The sequence below is a fragment of the Quercus lobata genome, chromosome 4 (assembly GCF_001633185.2).
Source record: "Quercus lobata isolate SW786 chromosome 4, ValleyOak3.0 Primary Assembly, whole genome shotgun sequence".
NCBI classification, from domain to species: domain Eukaryota; kingdom Viridiplantae; phylum Streptophyta; class Magnoliopsida; order Fagales; family Fagaceae; genus Quercus; species Quercus lobata.
This window is the reverse complement of record NC_044907.1, coordinates 46506554-46519074: the sequence shown is the minus strand read 5'-3', so window position 1 is coordinate 46519074 and position 12521 is coordinate 46506554. Positions and strand designations below refer to the sequence as shown.

Genomic DNA, 12521 nt, shown 5'->3' with positions numbered 1-12521 from the left:
GGCTTGGACTTTGGATCATGCAATCAAACCATTCAATATCATAAGTTTAAATCATCCATTAATAAGTTAATGTCTAATTTTGGTGAGGTTACTGTTAGGAACCTGGTGATTCCTAATGGAGATTGATGAGAATTGTAGGGAAATTAACTTAATTCGAGGTAATCATCATCCATAGAGAAAGAAAGAGATTAAGAAAGAGAGAGAGAGATGCACTAAGAAATTGGTTTATTCTTCCATTATATCTAATGTTAAATTACAATCATATATTTATAAGAGACTAGCTCTAATGTAATTGGCCCACATGGCTCAAGATAATTGGCTAATTAATTCAACATGTGCTTTATGAATTAAGCCATGTTTTAAATGAGTTACATGTGGTCAAATCCTAACTAATTCATCCAAATCCTAATCTCAACCAACTAGCTAACTACTTAACTAAAGAAATTACAACAATTATTTCATATTCCTAACATTTCCCTTTCCCTTGAAAACACCTTGCCCATAAGGTGTTGTTGTGAAATGACACCTTCATTAGGGAAAATCGGCAACTAACCCAATACGCCAAAGCATCTTGATCGTTGATTACACGAATAGTTCCAAAACAATTAATCACAGCCCATGACATAGGAGCATAACACAAAGCAATCGTATTGAACTTAACCTTCAACAATATAGAACTCAATTTCTTATAAAAATTTTGATCATCTTAGCTATGAAATCCATCATTTATCTCACAACTATCACCAAGAAAAGAAGCATCTAGTTCCTTGGCTTTGTGACAGTCACTAAAGAGCAAGATGTGGCCCCTATAGCAAAATCCAAATTCAATGGAATTGCCAGCAACATGCATGACTGTTAAGTCCACGCCAACATTCTTGATTACATGAGCAGCCCCATTTGTTGAAGCATGAGTTTGGCCAATGTCAAACACCATTGGATCACTTGTATTCACACCAATAGTGTGTTCTTGCTCCACGCCAATAGCAAAAAGTTCATGTATTGTGGATTCTTGGTCAGTCGAATCAAGAGATTGTAGCTCCTCTTTCATCATATTCTCAAGAACCTCTTGCAATCTTGAGAGCTCTTCATTCATGGCCTTGTTAGATTCAGCCAAGGCCTTAACTTTCTTTGAAACAGCCTTGTGAGATTCTGTCAAGGCTTTAACCTTATCTGAAACTTCATTCACCATTTTCAAGATTTCTTGCCGATCATATTCACCCTCTCAAGATCAATGGCTCTGATACCAATTGTTAGGAATTAGGTGGTTCCTAATGGAGATTGATGAAAATTATAGGAGAATTGATGAGAATTGTAAGGAAATTAACTTAATTCGAGGTAGTCATATTCCAGAGAGAGAGAGAGAGAGAGAGAGAGAGAGAGATGCACTAATGCACTAAGAAATTGGTTTATTCTTCCATTATATCTAATGTTGAATTATAATCATGTATTTATAGGAGACTAGCTCTAATGACGTTGGCTCACATGGCTCAAAATAATTGGCTAATTAGTTCAACATGTGCTCTATGAATTAAGCCATGTGTTAAATGAGCTACATGTGCTCAAATCCTAACTCATCCTAATTCTAATCTCAACCAACTAGCTAACTACCTAATTAAAGAGATTACAACAATTATTTTATATTCCTAAGAGTTACAAGGCCCAATTTATTTCTATAAGCACAATTTAGGCATTATTTATTGGATCCTAATATTTTCTTATGATTGCCATGTGACATAATTTAAAAAAAAAAAAAGGCCAACATACAAAACTCATTCTTTAAGTTTCATCTTTTGACATTTCAGTCTTCTAAATTTTAATCAGAATTAATTCAATCATCTGTTTACTATCTATCAAATTGCACCATTTTTTTTTTTTTTTGGTAAGACAAGATAACATTAATAACAACTAAGCAAGAACAAGTCTATTACAATAGGAATTCTCCTTATCAGCAAGGAGTATATCAACCACCACAAGCGGTGGGTTCAAAAAAACAACAAAATTAGAAATGGAGCTTCCCCCAAATCTTGCCAGCACGTCTGCACATTGGTTTGCCTCACGGAATGTGTGCACAACCCTCTTGTTGGGAATGGCAACTAGTAGCTTCCTGTAATCAAATAGCAAAGGTTCCATTAAAAGATTGGCCTTACTGTTATTCATTAGCAAGACAATGCTTAAGGCGTCTATCTCAACAATGAGGTTGTTAAGCCCAAGATCTTTGGCGATTTCTAGTCCATCACGGAGTGCCCATAGCTCGGCTATGGAGCTACTGGTGTAGCAATGAGCCCTGGCATATCCTCTAACCCAATTTCCCTAGTGGTCTTGAATTAAGACCCCTCCCCCTGCCTTACCCAGGTTCCCCAAGGCAGACCCGTCAGAGTTGAGCTTCATCCAGCCCAAAGGAGGTTTTTCCCAAGCCACCCGAATCACCTTTTTCATTTTGTTGCACCGTTCCTTAGTCCTAATGGTGAAGAATTCCACACTTTCTTTAATACACTTCATATGAATCAATTTATCAATAACACCAGTCCTGAAATAAAACTTGTTGCGTGCAAGCCATAGTTGCAAATTCCCATGGGAAACACAACCTTCCATGGATTGCCCAAAAGATCAGAGATAAGCCCAGTAGAGCAGTTCAATTCCAGCCACTTCCCTATTGGTTGATCAAAAGTAAACAAAAGATCACGAGGAACCATGAGCTGATGCCATAGATCCTGTGCCACACAACATCTTCTTAATAGATGGTCCACCAATTCATTCTCCTAGTGGCAAATCATGCATAAAGGATTAAGGTTTAAACCTCTTGAACCTAGAATTTCACTAGTAGGCAAACTGTTATACGAACACAACCACATAAAAAATTGGATCCATGGATGTGTGTCGGCTTTCCAAATCCATGCTATAGAGGAAATACCCAGGTTCAAAGGGTTTGAACCCCTTGCTAGCAAATAAGCAGATTTAAGAGAAAACAACCCATCCCTTGAAAAAGCCCAAGCGAGAGAGTCTTCAGCCTCTTGGTTAAGCGCAAAAGGAGTGGCCCTGACTAAATTCAAAACCTGTTTTGGAAACTCAAAAGAAAAGTTATATTCACCTCCATTGAAACTTTGAGCTACCCCTTGCTAAACAGTCAATTGATCTTCATCACGGTGCAGAGGGCCTTCAATGACGCTTCGGAGAGGCCCGCAGGGTAGCCAAAAATCCTTCCAGAAATTAATGGAGCTGCCATTATTAACAGTCCACTTAAGACCTTTAACATAAACTGGACTCCCAACTTTACAAGCAGCCCAAATTCTTAAGCATGGTAGTTTCCTACCCTCTTCAGTTAGTCTTCTTGTGGACAAATATTTTGCAGTCAGCATTCGTGCCCAAAGAGCCTCATGCTCAGATGCCAAACGCCAGCAAAGTTTCGCCAACAAAGCTTGATTCCTATGTCTAGTTTGAAAAAGCCCCAGACCACCTAGCTCCTTTGGCTGCGTAACAGTTTGCCAATTAGCCATGTGCATCTTTTTCTTCTCATCAGTGGAGCCCCATAAGAAATCACACATTTTCTTATAGGAAGAGCATGGCATTGCATATAGTAATTTGCTATAGGGGCAGCCGTTGCTTTGATAAGCATCAATCTTCCAGCTCTTGATAAAAGTCTCGACTTCCACCCTGCCAGCTTAGCTTGAATTTTTTCAGCTACGAAATTGAAAGCATTTCCATTTCTTCCTTGCTGTAAGAGGGGAAAACCCAAATATCTACCTAAGTCCGAGGTTTCATAAATCCCCATCTTGTGACACAGTCTCATTCTTCTTCTCCTAGCAAACATTAGGGGAGCACAAAATGCGAGATTTAGCTTTATTAACCTTCTGCCCCACAAGGTTACAAAAGTGATCTAGCACATCTATAATTGCCTCACAGTTTTTAGAGTTTGCCTTTGTAAATAGTAACAAATCATCAGCAAAGAAGATGTGGGAGAAGCTAGGGCCATTCCTTGATGCCTTGATTAAATCCCACCTCTTTTGCTCACATATACCTGATATCTGAGCCCCCAAAATCTCCATGCATAAAATAAATGAATAGGGCAATAAGGGGCCACCTTGCCTTATTCCACGTGAGGATTGGAAGGAATCCATCTTGCTACCGTTGATCAAGATAAAAGTGGTAGTTGATGAGACATAACTCATTATCAATTTGAAAAAATTTTCGGGCAGACCAAAGTGCTCGAGGACCATTTTGATGAAACTCCATTCAAGGTGATCATAAGCCTTTTCAAGGTCTATTTCGACGATCATGTACCGATCTTTCCCTTTTCTACCCTTAAGGGAATATATGAGCTCTTGTGCTATAATCACATTATCTGAACTTCTTCTCCCTTCAAGGAAAGCAACTTGCATAGGCAAAACAAGGGAGGGCAGGAGAGGTCTAAGTCTTTGCACCAAGATTTTTGAAATGATTTTATATACCGTATTGCATAAACTGATGGGTCTAAAGTGACCCACGATTTCAGGACCTGATTGCTTGGGTATGAGAACAATAAGGGTCTAGTTTAAGAAGGCAGGCATCTCATAGGTTTCAAAAATGTCCCTTATTATCTTTTTAATTGATTCACCAACTAGGAGCCAAAACCTCTGGAAGAAACCTGCATGTAGGCCATCAAAGCCAGGAGCTTTATAGGGCTTCATAGACTTAAGAGCACACCATATTTCCCCATTGGAAGGAATACGCACTAAAGAATTGGCCTCTTCTTCATTTAGACTAGCACACCAATCAAAACTCCAAGGATGGTCACGGGGCCAATAGCATTGTTCAGACTGGTAAAGCTTTTGGAAATGAGTTAAGATAACTTCTTTAACTCCATCCAAATTGTGCACCCAATTTCCATTTGCATCTTGGATATTGGTTATCCCATTTCTGCTTCTTCTAGCAAGAGTAGACTGATGGAAGAAAGCTGTGTTCCTTTCTCCAAAAATAATCCAGTTGGTTCTTGATATCATGGCCCAAATTTCCTCCTCAATAAGAAGGATTTGGTTGTATTCCTCAGTAACTTGATCTTGGAGGTTAATGAGGAAGGAGCTGGGACAATTGGCAAGGGCTTTTTGAATCCCCAAAAGACGGTTAAGGATCTTTTTTTTCCTCAAGAACACATTGCCAAAAATTTCTTTATTCCATTTCTGAGCTTGATTAGTGAATCTAGCAATAGCAACCTCCAAGTTATCATCCATTCCTGCCCAAGCTTCACGAACCACAACCGGAAAATCCTTATGACTCAGCCACACAGACTGGAATCTAAAAGGCCTATTTAAACCTTGCCCAGTGTTTGGGTTAAGGTTGAGAAGTAAGGGGCAATGATCCGAATTAATCATGGCCAAGTGAGTGACATTTGCTTCAGTGTAATAGGCCCTCCAATCCGGATTTACCCAACACCTATCCAACTTGAACTGAATCAAATTCCCAATCTCTCTTTTATTCGACCAAGTAAATTTGGGACCGGAGAAACCCAAATCCATCATCTGACATGTATCCATGCAATCTAGAATGGCATTAACCCTTCTCTGACTAATGGGATTACCCTCAGACTTTTCTTCTTCTGCCATCACTTCGTTAAAATCCCCTATGATAGCCCAAGGCAAATTATGCAAGGAAGCAAGAATTTTTAAATTATCCAATAGCACACATCTCTCAGAAAATCTAGGGCTAGCATAAATGGCACTAATTAACCAATTTAAAGGTTGAGATCTTACCCGAATGAGAGCGTGGATTTCCTGCTCCGTTGCTGCCAGAACATCCACCTAGACCCAGTCAGATCTCCAGAGCATCCAAATGCCTCCAGCAAATCCAATAGTGTCTACAACTGCACAGCCATCAAAAGGCAAACCCTCTATAATTTCAGTTGCTGTTGCTCCAAACAACCTCGTCTCGGTAATAACCATGAGAATGGGAGTGTCCCAATCAACAAGATCCATAACAGTCTTCCTGAACTCGGGCTTCATTGCACCCCTATAATTCCAGACCAAAATATTCATGATTTTATTTGGACAAGTGGTAGAATCAAACTGGGACAGAGAAGAACCCTCCTCAGTGTCTCTCAACCTCCATGCTTCCAGGAGTTCCATCTTCAACTCTAGTCGCCCCCTGAGCAAGGTGACCGAGTGCTTGATAATCCCCATCGTGCTCTGCGAGGCCTTGATGAGCATTGTTAAGTTGATCATAGGATTTGCGAACTGCATTAACTTCACTTTGTGGAGATTCTCGAGCAACAAGCACTCTATCGGCCTGTTTTGAAGTGTCTTCCTCTCCGTGATATCTGTCCATATCCATTCGGCTTCTGCCTTCGCCAGAGATCTTTCTGAAATTTGCTCCCTTGATTCTACTGCTGACAACCCCGAGCTGAGCACTGGAGGGATCGGCACCGTCAGTCAGTCTGTCAAAAATCTCCACCAAGGATTCGGAGTGTTCACCCATGCTTCATCCTTCATCGGCAACCACCCCAGAATCTTGCTGGTCTCCGTGAGGGGAAAAAGGTTTTTCTAGGCAATCATCAAGTCCATCTCGAACCATCCCCATATCTTTGTTGGGTCTTGCCTTATCCATTTGATTGTCTCGTCCCCTACTTGGATGATTTTCCCTTTGTAGCAAATTGCCCATTTTTCCTTCCTCTCCATTTCGGCTAGTGTTCTTGTTGCTTCTGGATGATTCTACGTTTTGTCCTTTAATTTTATCATGTGATATGGTTGGGCTTGAAAAAAGAAAAGGAGTGGAGATAGGTCCACACGTATTCAGGAAGCCCGAGCCCACATTAAAGGTAAAAGTTTCTTTTTGCTTCTGTGGTCCCACCTCCACTCTTTGGGATTGAACCATATCTTTAACCCTTAGTTTTGCACTCCTATTACCTTCAGCTTCTCCATTAGATTTTGATGGCCCCAAGTTTCTGTGACTTGACCTGTGTGTCCTATTTGCCCCTCTAGTCATGTTGTTAGGCATTAGGTGGCTAGCTTTCCTCTTACCATCAATCTTGTCAAAGCCCAACGCTCTAGACGCTGAGTTGACACTTTGTGTTTGGGATGACTCAGCTGCGTTGCTCTCCTCCGAGTCCTTGAACTTGGTTGCATTCTTGGATGAAGGTTTGCGCCTTGAGACTACCATCCAGTCTCCATAGCCTTCATTTTTATTTTCCACCCCTTTATCAACAGGAGTTGCGTCGCCCTTACTAACGGGTTCCTGACTCTGCTCCGTTCCCATATCTTTGGTTGGTTCTCTGATATGGTAAGGACAAGCCTCCTTCTTGTGGCCAAGCCTTCCACACAAAAAACAGAGTGCATTGATGCCTTTGTACTGCATAAATTGTTCAATCTTTCCGAGATAAAGCTTCCTTATTAGTGGTTTATCTAAGTTAACTTGCACACACAAACGAGCAAAACGGCCTCGCACACCATTTGTTGTGTTGGCATCTATCCTAAGAATAGGGCTAATCGCCTTACCAATCTTTAGTAAGGCTGAAGGTTCATAAAATTCTATAGGCAATTCTAGTAATCTAATCCACACTGCCACTAAAGAAAATTCTGCAGAAGAAGCTTTGAACCCCGATTCCCATTGCCTAATAGCTAAAAATTGTTGCCCTATAAACCAAGGGCCCCCTTTGAGGATGTTGTCCATGTCTATAGGTTGTTCAAAGTTAACAATATAGTAATCCAGCCCCAAATCAATACAGTCCATTCTGCTTGAGGGTGCCCTTAAATTACGGATTTTTGCATCAAGAAAATTAAAACCTACCTTTCTACCAAACGGTTTGATGATGAGCGCATTCTGCCATGGTGCTCTCATACATGATTTTTCCTCTTTCGAGAAAAGGATCCTAGTGCTGCCTTTGTCGGGATAGTCATCCTCTGTGTCCGATTCTATGTCCTCATGCATCGTATCCCCAAATCCAAAAGCTTGTTTGAAAGCCCCTGGAATCGCCCCAATCAACTTATCCTTATAACTTCCCTGTCTTGTGACTGATACATCCTCATTACCCTCCCCAACAAAATGGTTGTCATTGAATTTCTTTGTACTGCGCGCCAAGGGGTCTTCCTCTTCCTCTGAACGTTTCTGTCTTTCTCTAACTCTCTCCATCAAGGCTATGCATTTTCTATTAATTGCACCGTTAACTTACAAAACAACGTCGTTTTACACTTTAGTTAATATTTATTTATTTATTTCTGAATTTTAGAAAACTTTAATTAAAAAATAATAAAATAATAAAACATGGACTAGACTGAAGAACAAAATAAACGAATTTTTTTTCTAAATAACAATAAATATTAAAAAATTTAGTTAGTTGTCACGTTTCAAAACAATGTTGAAAACTAGCATCTCGAGTGTCTAAAACTCGAGTTCCAAGATAAAACTCGAGTTTTTAAGTCTCGATTTGTAAGAGGATGGGTTTAAAGTGAGAAAAAATTGACGTGAAAATCGAGTTTTAAAGACTCGATTTACATAAATTGTAAAAAAACGCCGCTATAGGGCTTTAAAACGTCACTATAGGGCTTAAAAACGCCGCTATAGGGCTCCCTAAACATGGTACTTAAAAAAATTTTTTTGCAAGAAAACGCCGCTATAGAGATTTAAAACGTCACTGTAAGGCTTAAAAACGCCACTATAGGTGAAAATTTTTTTGCATGAAACTCGAGTCTTAAAGACTCGAGATCTACGTGGCATTTTCACACTTCCAAAGCGAGTCTCTCGGACTCGAGTTCTAATATGGATCTCGAGTTTTAGAAACTCAAGATGCTACTTTCCTTTATTGTTTCAAACGTTGCCTAACTAACTATATACAACCCCTTTACACAGTTATTTTGCACATTACCTCCAAAATAAACCCAATAAGGCTTTGAACACTCGGTATTTTTGAATTGCCACAATTTGTTACTCTGCCCCAATGGCTTTTACGATCTGCCAACACTCTGCAGTTTTTAGATATTCCTTATTGTGAGAACTTGGTGGTATTGCCGGAGTGGCTTCCTAATCTTATTTCACTTTGCAAACTTCAGATTTGGTATTGCCCAAAATTATCATCTCTCCCAGAACTTTGGGTAAGTTCTGAAAACACATAACTTAAACTGAAAGCCCAATGTCTACTTTTTTTTTAGTGAACCCCAGCAATGGTTAATGGTCGGAGCCATCTCCTGAAGCGGTGGAGTGAAGCAGAGGACACCCTTGGACGGAGCCCAGCTGTTGAAACTGTAAACCATTGGACGAAGCCCAGCTGTTGATCTTCCTCCTTTTAGTCTCGCTCTTTCTTTCTCTCTCTTTGTACCTTGCAATCTCCCTTTCTCCCTTTCAATCTCTCTTTCTCTCTCTTACCCCTTCTCGATCTCTCTTTCTCCTTTTCTTGGTTTCTCAGTTATCGAGTGGGGGGGGGGGGGGGGGGTGGGTTCAGTTTTGTTTTTTAGGGGTGGGGAGGGAGCGCACCATTTAGTTTATGTTTTATTTTTTATTTTTTTCATTAGCGATTTCTAAAATTCAGAAATTAAAAAAATTAAATATTAACTAAAAGTGTAAATTGACGTTGTTTGGGTTAGTTAACAGTGCAATTTGACAGATAGTAAATGAATGACTGTATTGAGTCTGATTGAAACTTAGAGGATTGAAATGACCAAAAAAAAAAAAACTCCTATAATTACTTTATAACATTTAAATATCTAAAAACTTGAATAAACCCCTTTTCTATCTCTTGCTAGAAGCCTCGAAACATACCTTTCAAATGTAGTAGTACATGAATGAAAGTAATTATTATTTTGATTCTTTGGTGTTAATGTAATAGCTATGAATAAATAGGAAGCATGGACACATGATTTAAAGTGTCGTACCCATATTGGACATGGGATATGTCTAGGACACTTCCACACCCATGTGTCAGCTGTATCCTTTTTTATTTTTTATTTTTTTTATTTTAATTATGAGACACAAGAGGGATACTTATCTTTAATTTCTATTTGGTTTTAATCTTGATCACTTATCTAGTTATATTTTATTTACTCATTTGTTTCTTATTCCTAAGTTTTATTCTAATTTCTAAACATAATTGATTAGTCATGAATTCACTTTATTATATTCATTATTGCTCTTAAATTGATATATGTTTAACATTATATAAAAAAAAATAAGTGCTTAAAAATATATATTTTTAAATATATAATAATTAATAAATATGTGTATCCCTACCGTGTTGTGTCCTAATTTTTTAAAAAATTATTGTGCTGTTGTGTTGTATCTATACCTGTGTCCATGTTCATATCTGTAGTCATCCACTCATATAAATTTTAATTTAGTTTTTTCTTAGGAATCTATTTATCTTATTAAGTATCAACCAATGGAATGAGGTCACCCTATGCTTTAGTGACTCTCGACGGGAGAATCCACGCTATTTAGGAAGAATCACAATAATTTTCTGAATAAATTTTTTATCCTCCAAGGGAATATATGTTATAGGCCTTCACCGAATAAGCATATTAGGAAGTCTTGTCATATGTGAAATGCATGATAGTGTTCATCTATCATTTGGCACTGGGAAATCTTCTTATCATTCATAAGAGGGAAAGAAAAAAAAAAAACACTGAATATCAATATGTTTGTAAAATAGCATCTTGTACAAAAATTTTGCATGAGACGCACACATCATTATTAGGAAAATAGTTTCTATCCGATAAGCATTTACCATGTACTCTTCAATAACTCGTTGCAGGCACACATAACCCAGCAAGGAGAGTTTGAGTCCATACATCGTACCATAATGGTTGGATTTGGGAATTGGGAATTCAGTCCTATTGATCTTGAGAATCCTTTTCCTAACTACGAAGGTTCGGTTCATCTCTGGCAGGGTGATGATGATAGGATTGTAGCAATTCCTTTACAACGCTTTATTGCCAAAAAACTTCCATGGATTCAATACCATGAGTTACCAGGTGCTGGACACTTTTTCGCATATTCTAATGAAATGAGCCAAGTTATCATAAAGACACTTTTATTTGGGGATTAATAACCATGTTTGTTGCTGCAGGGTTACTACTTTCTTTCACCTCCTCTTTTTCTTTTAGTTCTTTCCCCTCTTCATCAATGTATTGGTGGACACTATGTACTTCTATATCAGTTTGTTTTAAGATTATCAAATAAAATATCAGTTTGTTTTAACAAAACTATACCCACGTAGCCATCCTAGTTTATCTCACAAATTAATATTAGCTTGTAACCCATGCATACGCATAAATGTATTTAAATAATTAGTCAAATTATTAGAAAATGTAAACGTAATTATTTTCATGTTAAAATTCTTGCTTAAATTTAATATTTAATATTACTTATGATCATTTTTTTTCTCTAATTTTTTAATAAGATAGAACATGTGGCAATCTTTGTTGTGTGATAATTTTTATTGAGTAGATATATGATTGATTTGTTATTTTTATTTTATAGTTAATTAATATTAGACTCTTAGTATTCTGCACTTATTAACTTACTTGGTACAAAGATTAAAAAAACTTAAATGGACACATGACACAAAATTAATCCATAATTAAAATCTAATTTAGAATCTAATTGGTTTTTTTTTTTTTTTTTTTTTTTTTTTTTTTAATTTTTAAATATTGATTTGTTAGAACCATTTTAGAACTCAAGAAAGAAAGAAGTACAAACTTAAAGGTTTGAGATTCTAACTACAAGTCTACAAGTGCATTCAACATTTTAGGGACTCTAAGAGTCTGTTTGGCATCAGTTTTAACTTTTAGCTTTTAGTGTTTATGTAAAGTTGTTTAAAACCTCATATTTTTCCATTTTTTCTCACGTTTTCAAAATTTTTTAAGATATAGATTCACTTTAGCACACTTTCCGTAAAAGGTTAGATAAACTGTTTCCAAACTGATACTAAATCACAACTTGATGTTGCACGTCTATAGTGTCAATAGACAATAGATTCTAGCTTAGAACGCCTCCAAATTTGCACAACTTTCTTGGGACTAGAGTAGAGACACGTGTTGTTTGCAACTGCAACTGCTGGTTGGCTCAAGTTAGAGCTCAAATCAGGATTATTCAAGTATTGGATCCTTTAGAGTTTTTAGGGTACTCTATTATATAGATTTCTTTTAACCTCAACTCTTCATAAGATGCCACATCATTAATCTAATAACAAAACCATAAAATAATGATACCATGTCAACTAATTAAAAGAAACAAATATTTTTTATATATTTTTTATTTTTCAAAAACTTAAAAAACACAGGTCTAAAACCAAATCTCACATTTGTGACTCTCGTCGGAGGTAAATTGATGCCATTATTGTCCTGTGTCCACCAATTTCATGATCATAGCAAGTCCTTAATTTCATGGTTCCATTTTGACTTTTGCTTCTTTTCGGCCTCACTTTTGTTGGGAGATGCATGACACCTAGAAGTCCATCCCATGTGGAATTTGTGCCCAAGATAATGAGCTTGCCATGCAAGCGTTGATGGAATTCTATTTCAATTAGAAATAGGTGAATGTGGTTGACAAGTCCTAGAATCCTACTC

The 12521-nt window shown here is 37.6% G+C and overlaps 1 protein-coding gene across 1 annotated transcript in view; it reads left to right on the top strand.

Moving 5' to 3' along the window:
- Positions 1–10999, top strand: part of LOC115985336 — a 28838-nt gene extending 17839 nt beyond the window's left edge. Inside the window, exon 4 of the mRNA XM_031108288.1 lies at positions 10706–10999. Within this exon, the coding sequence (XP_030964148.1) occupies positions 10706–10999 (294 nt within the window). The remainder of the gene's footprint in view (positions 1–10705) is intronic.
- The last annotated feature ends 1522 nt before the right edge of the window (positions 11000–12521 follow it).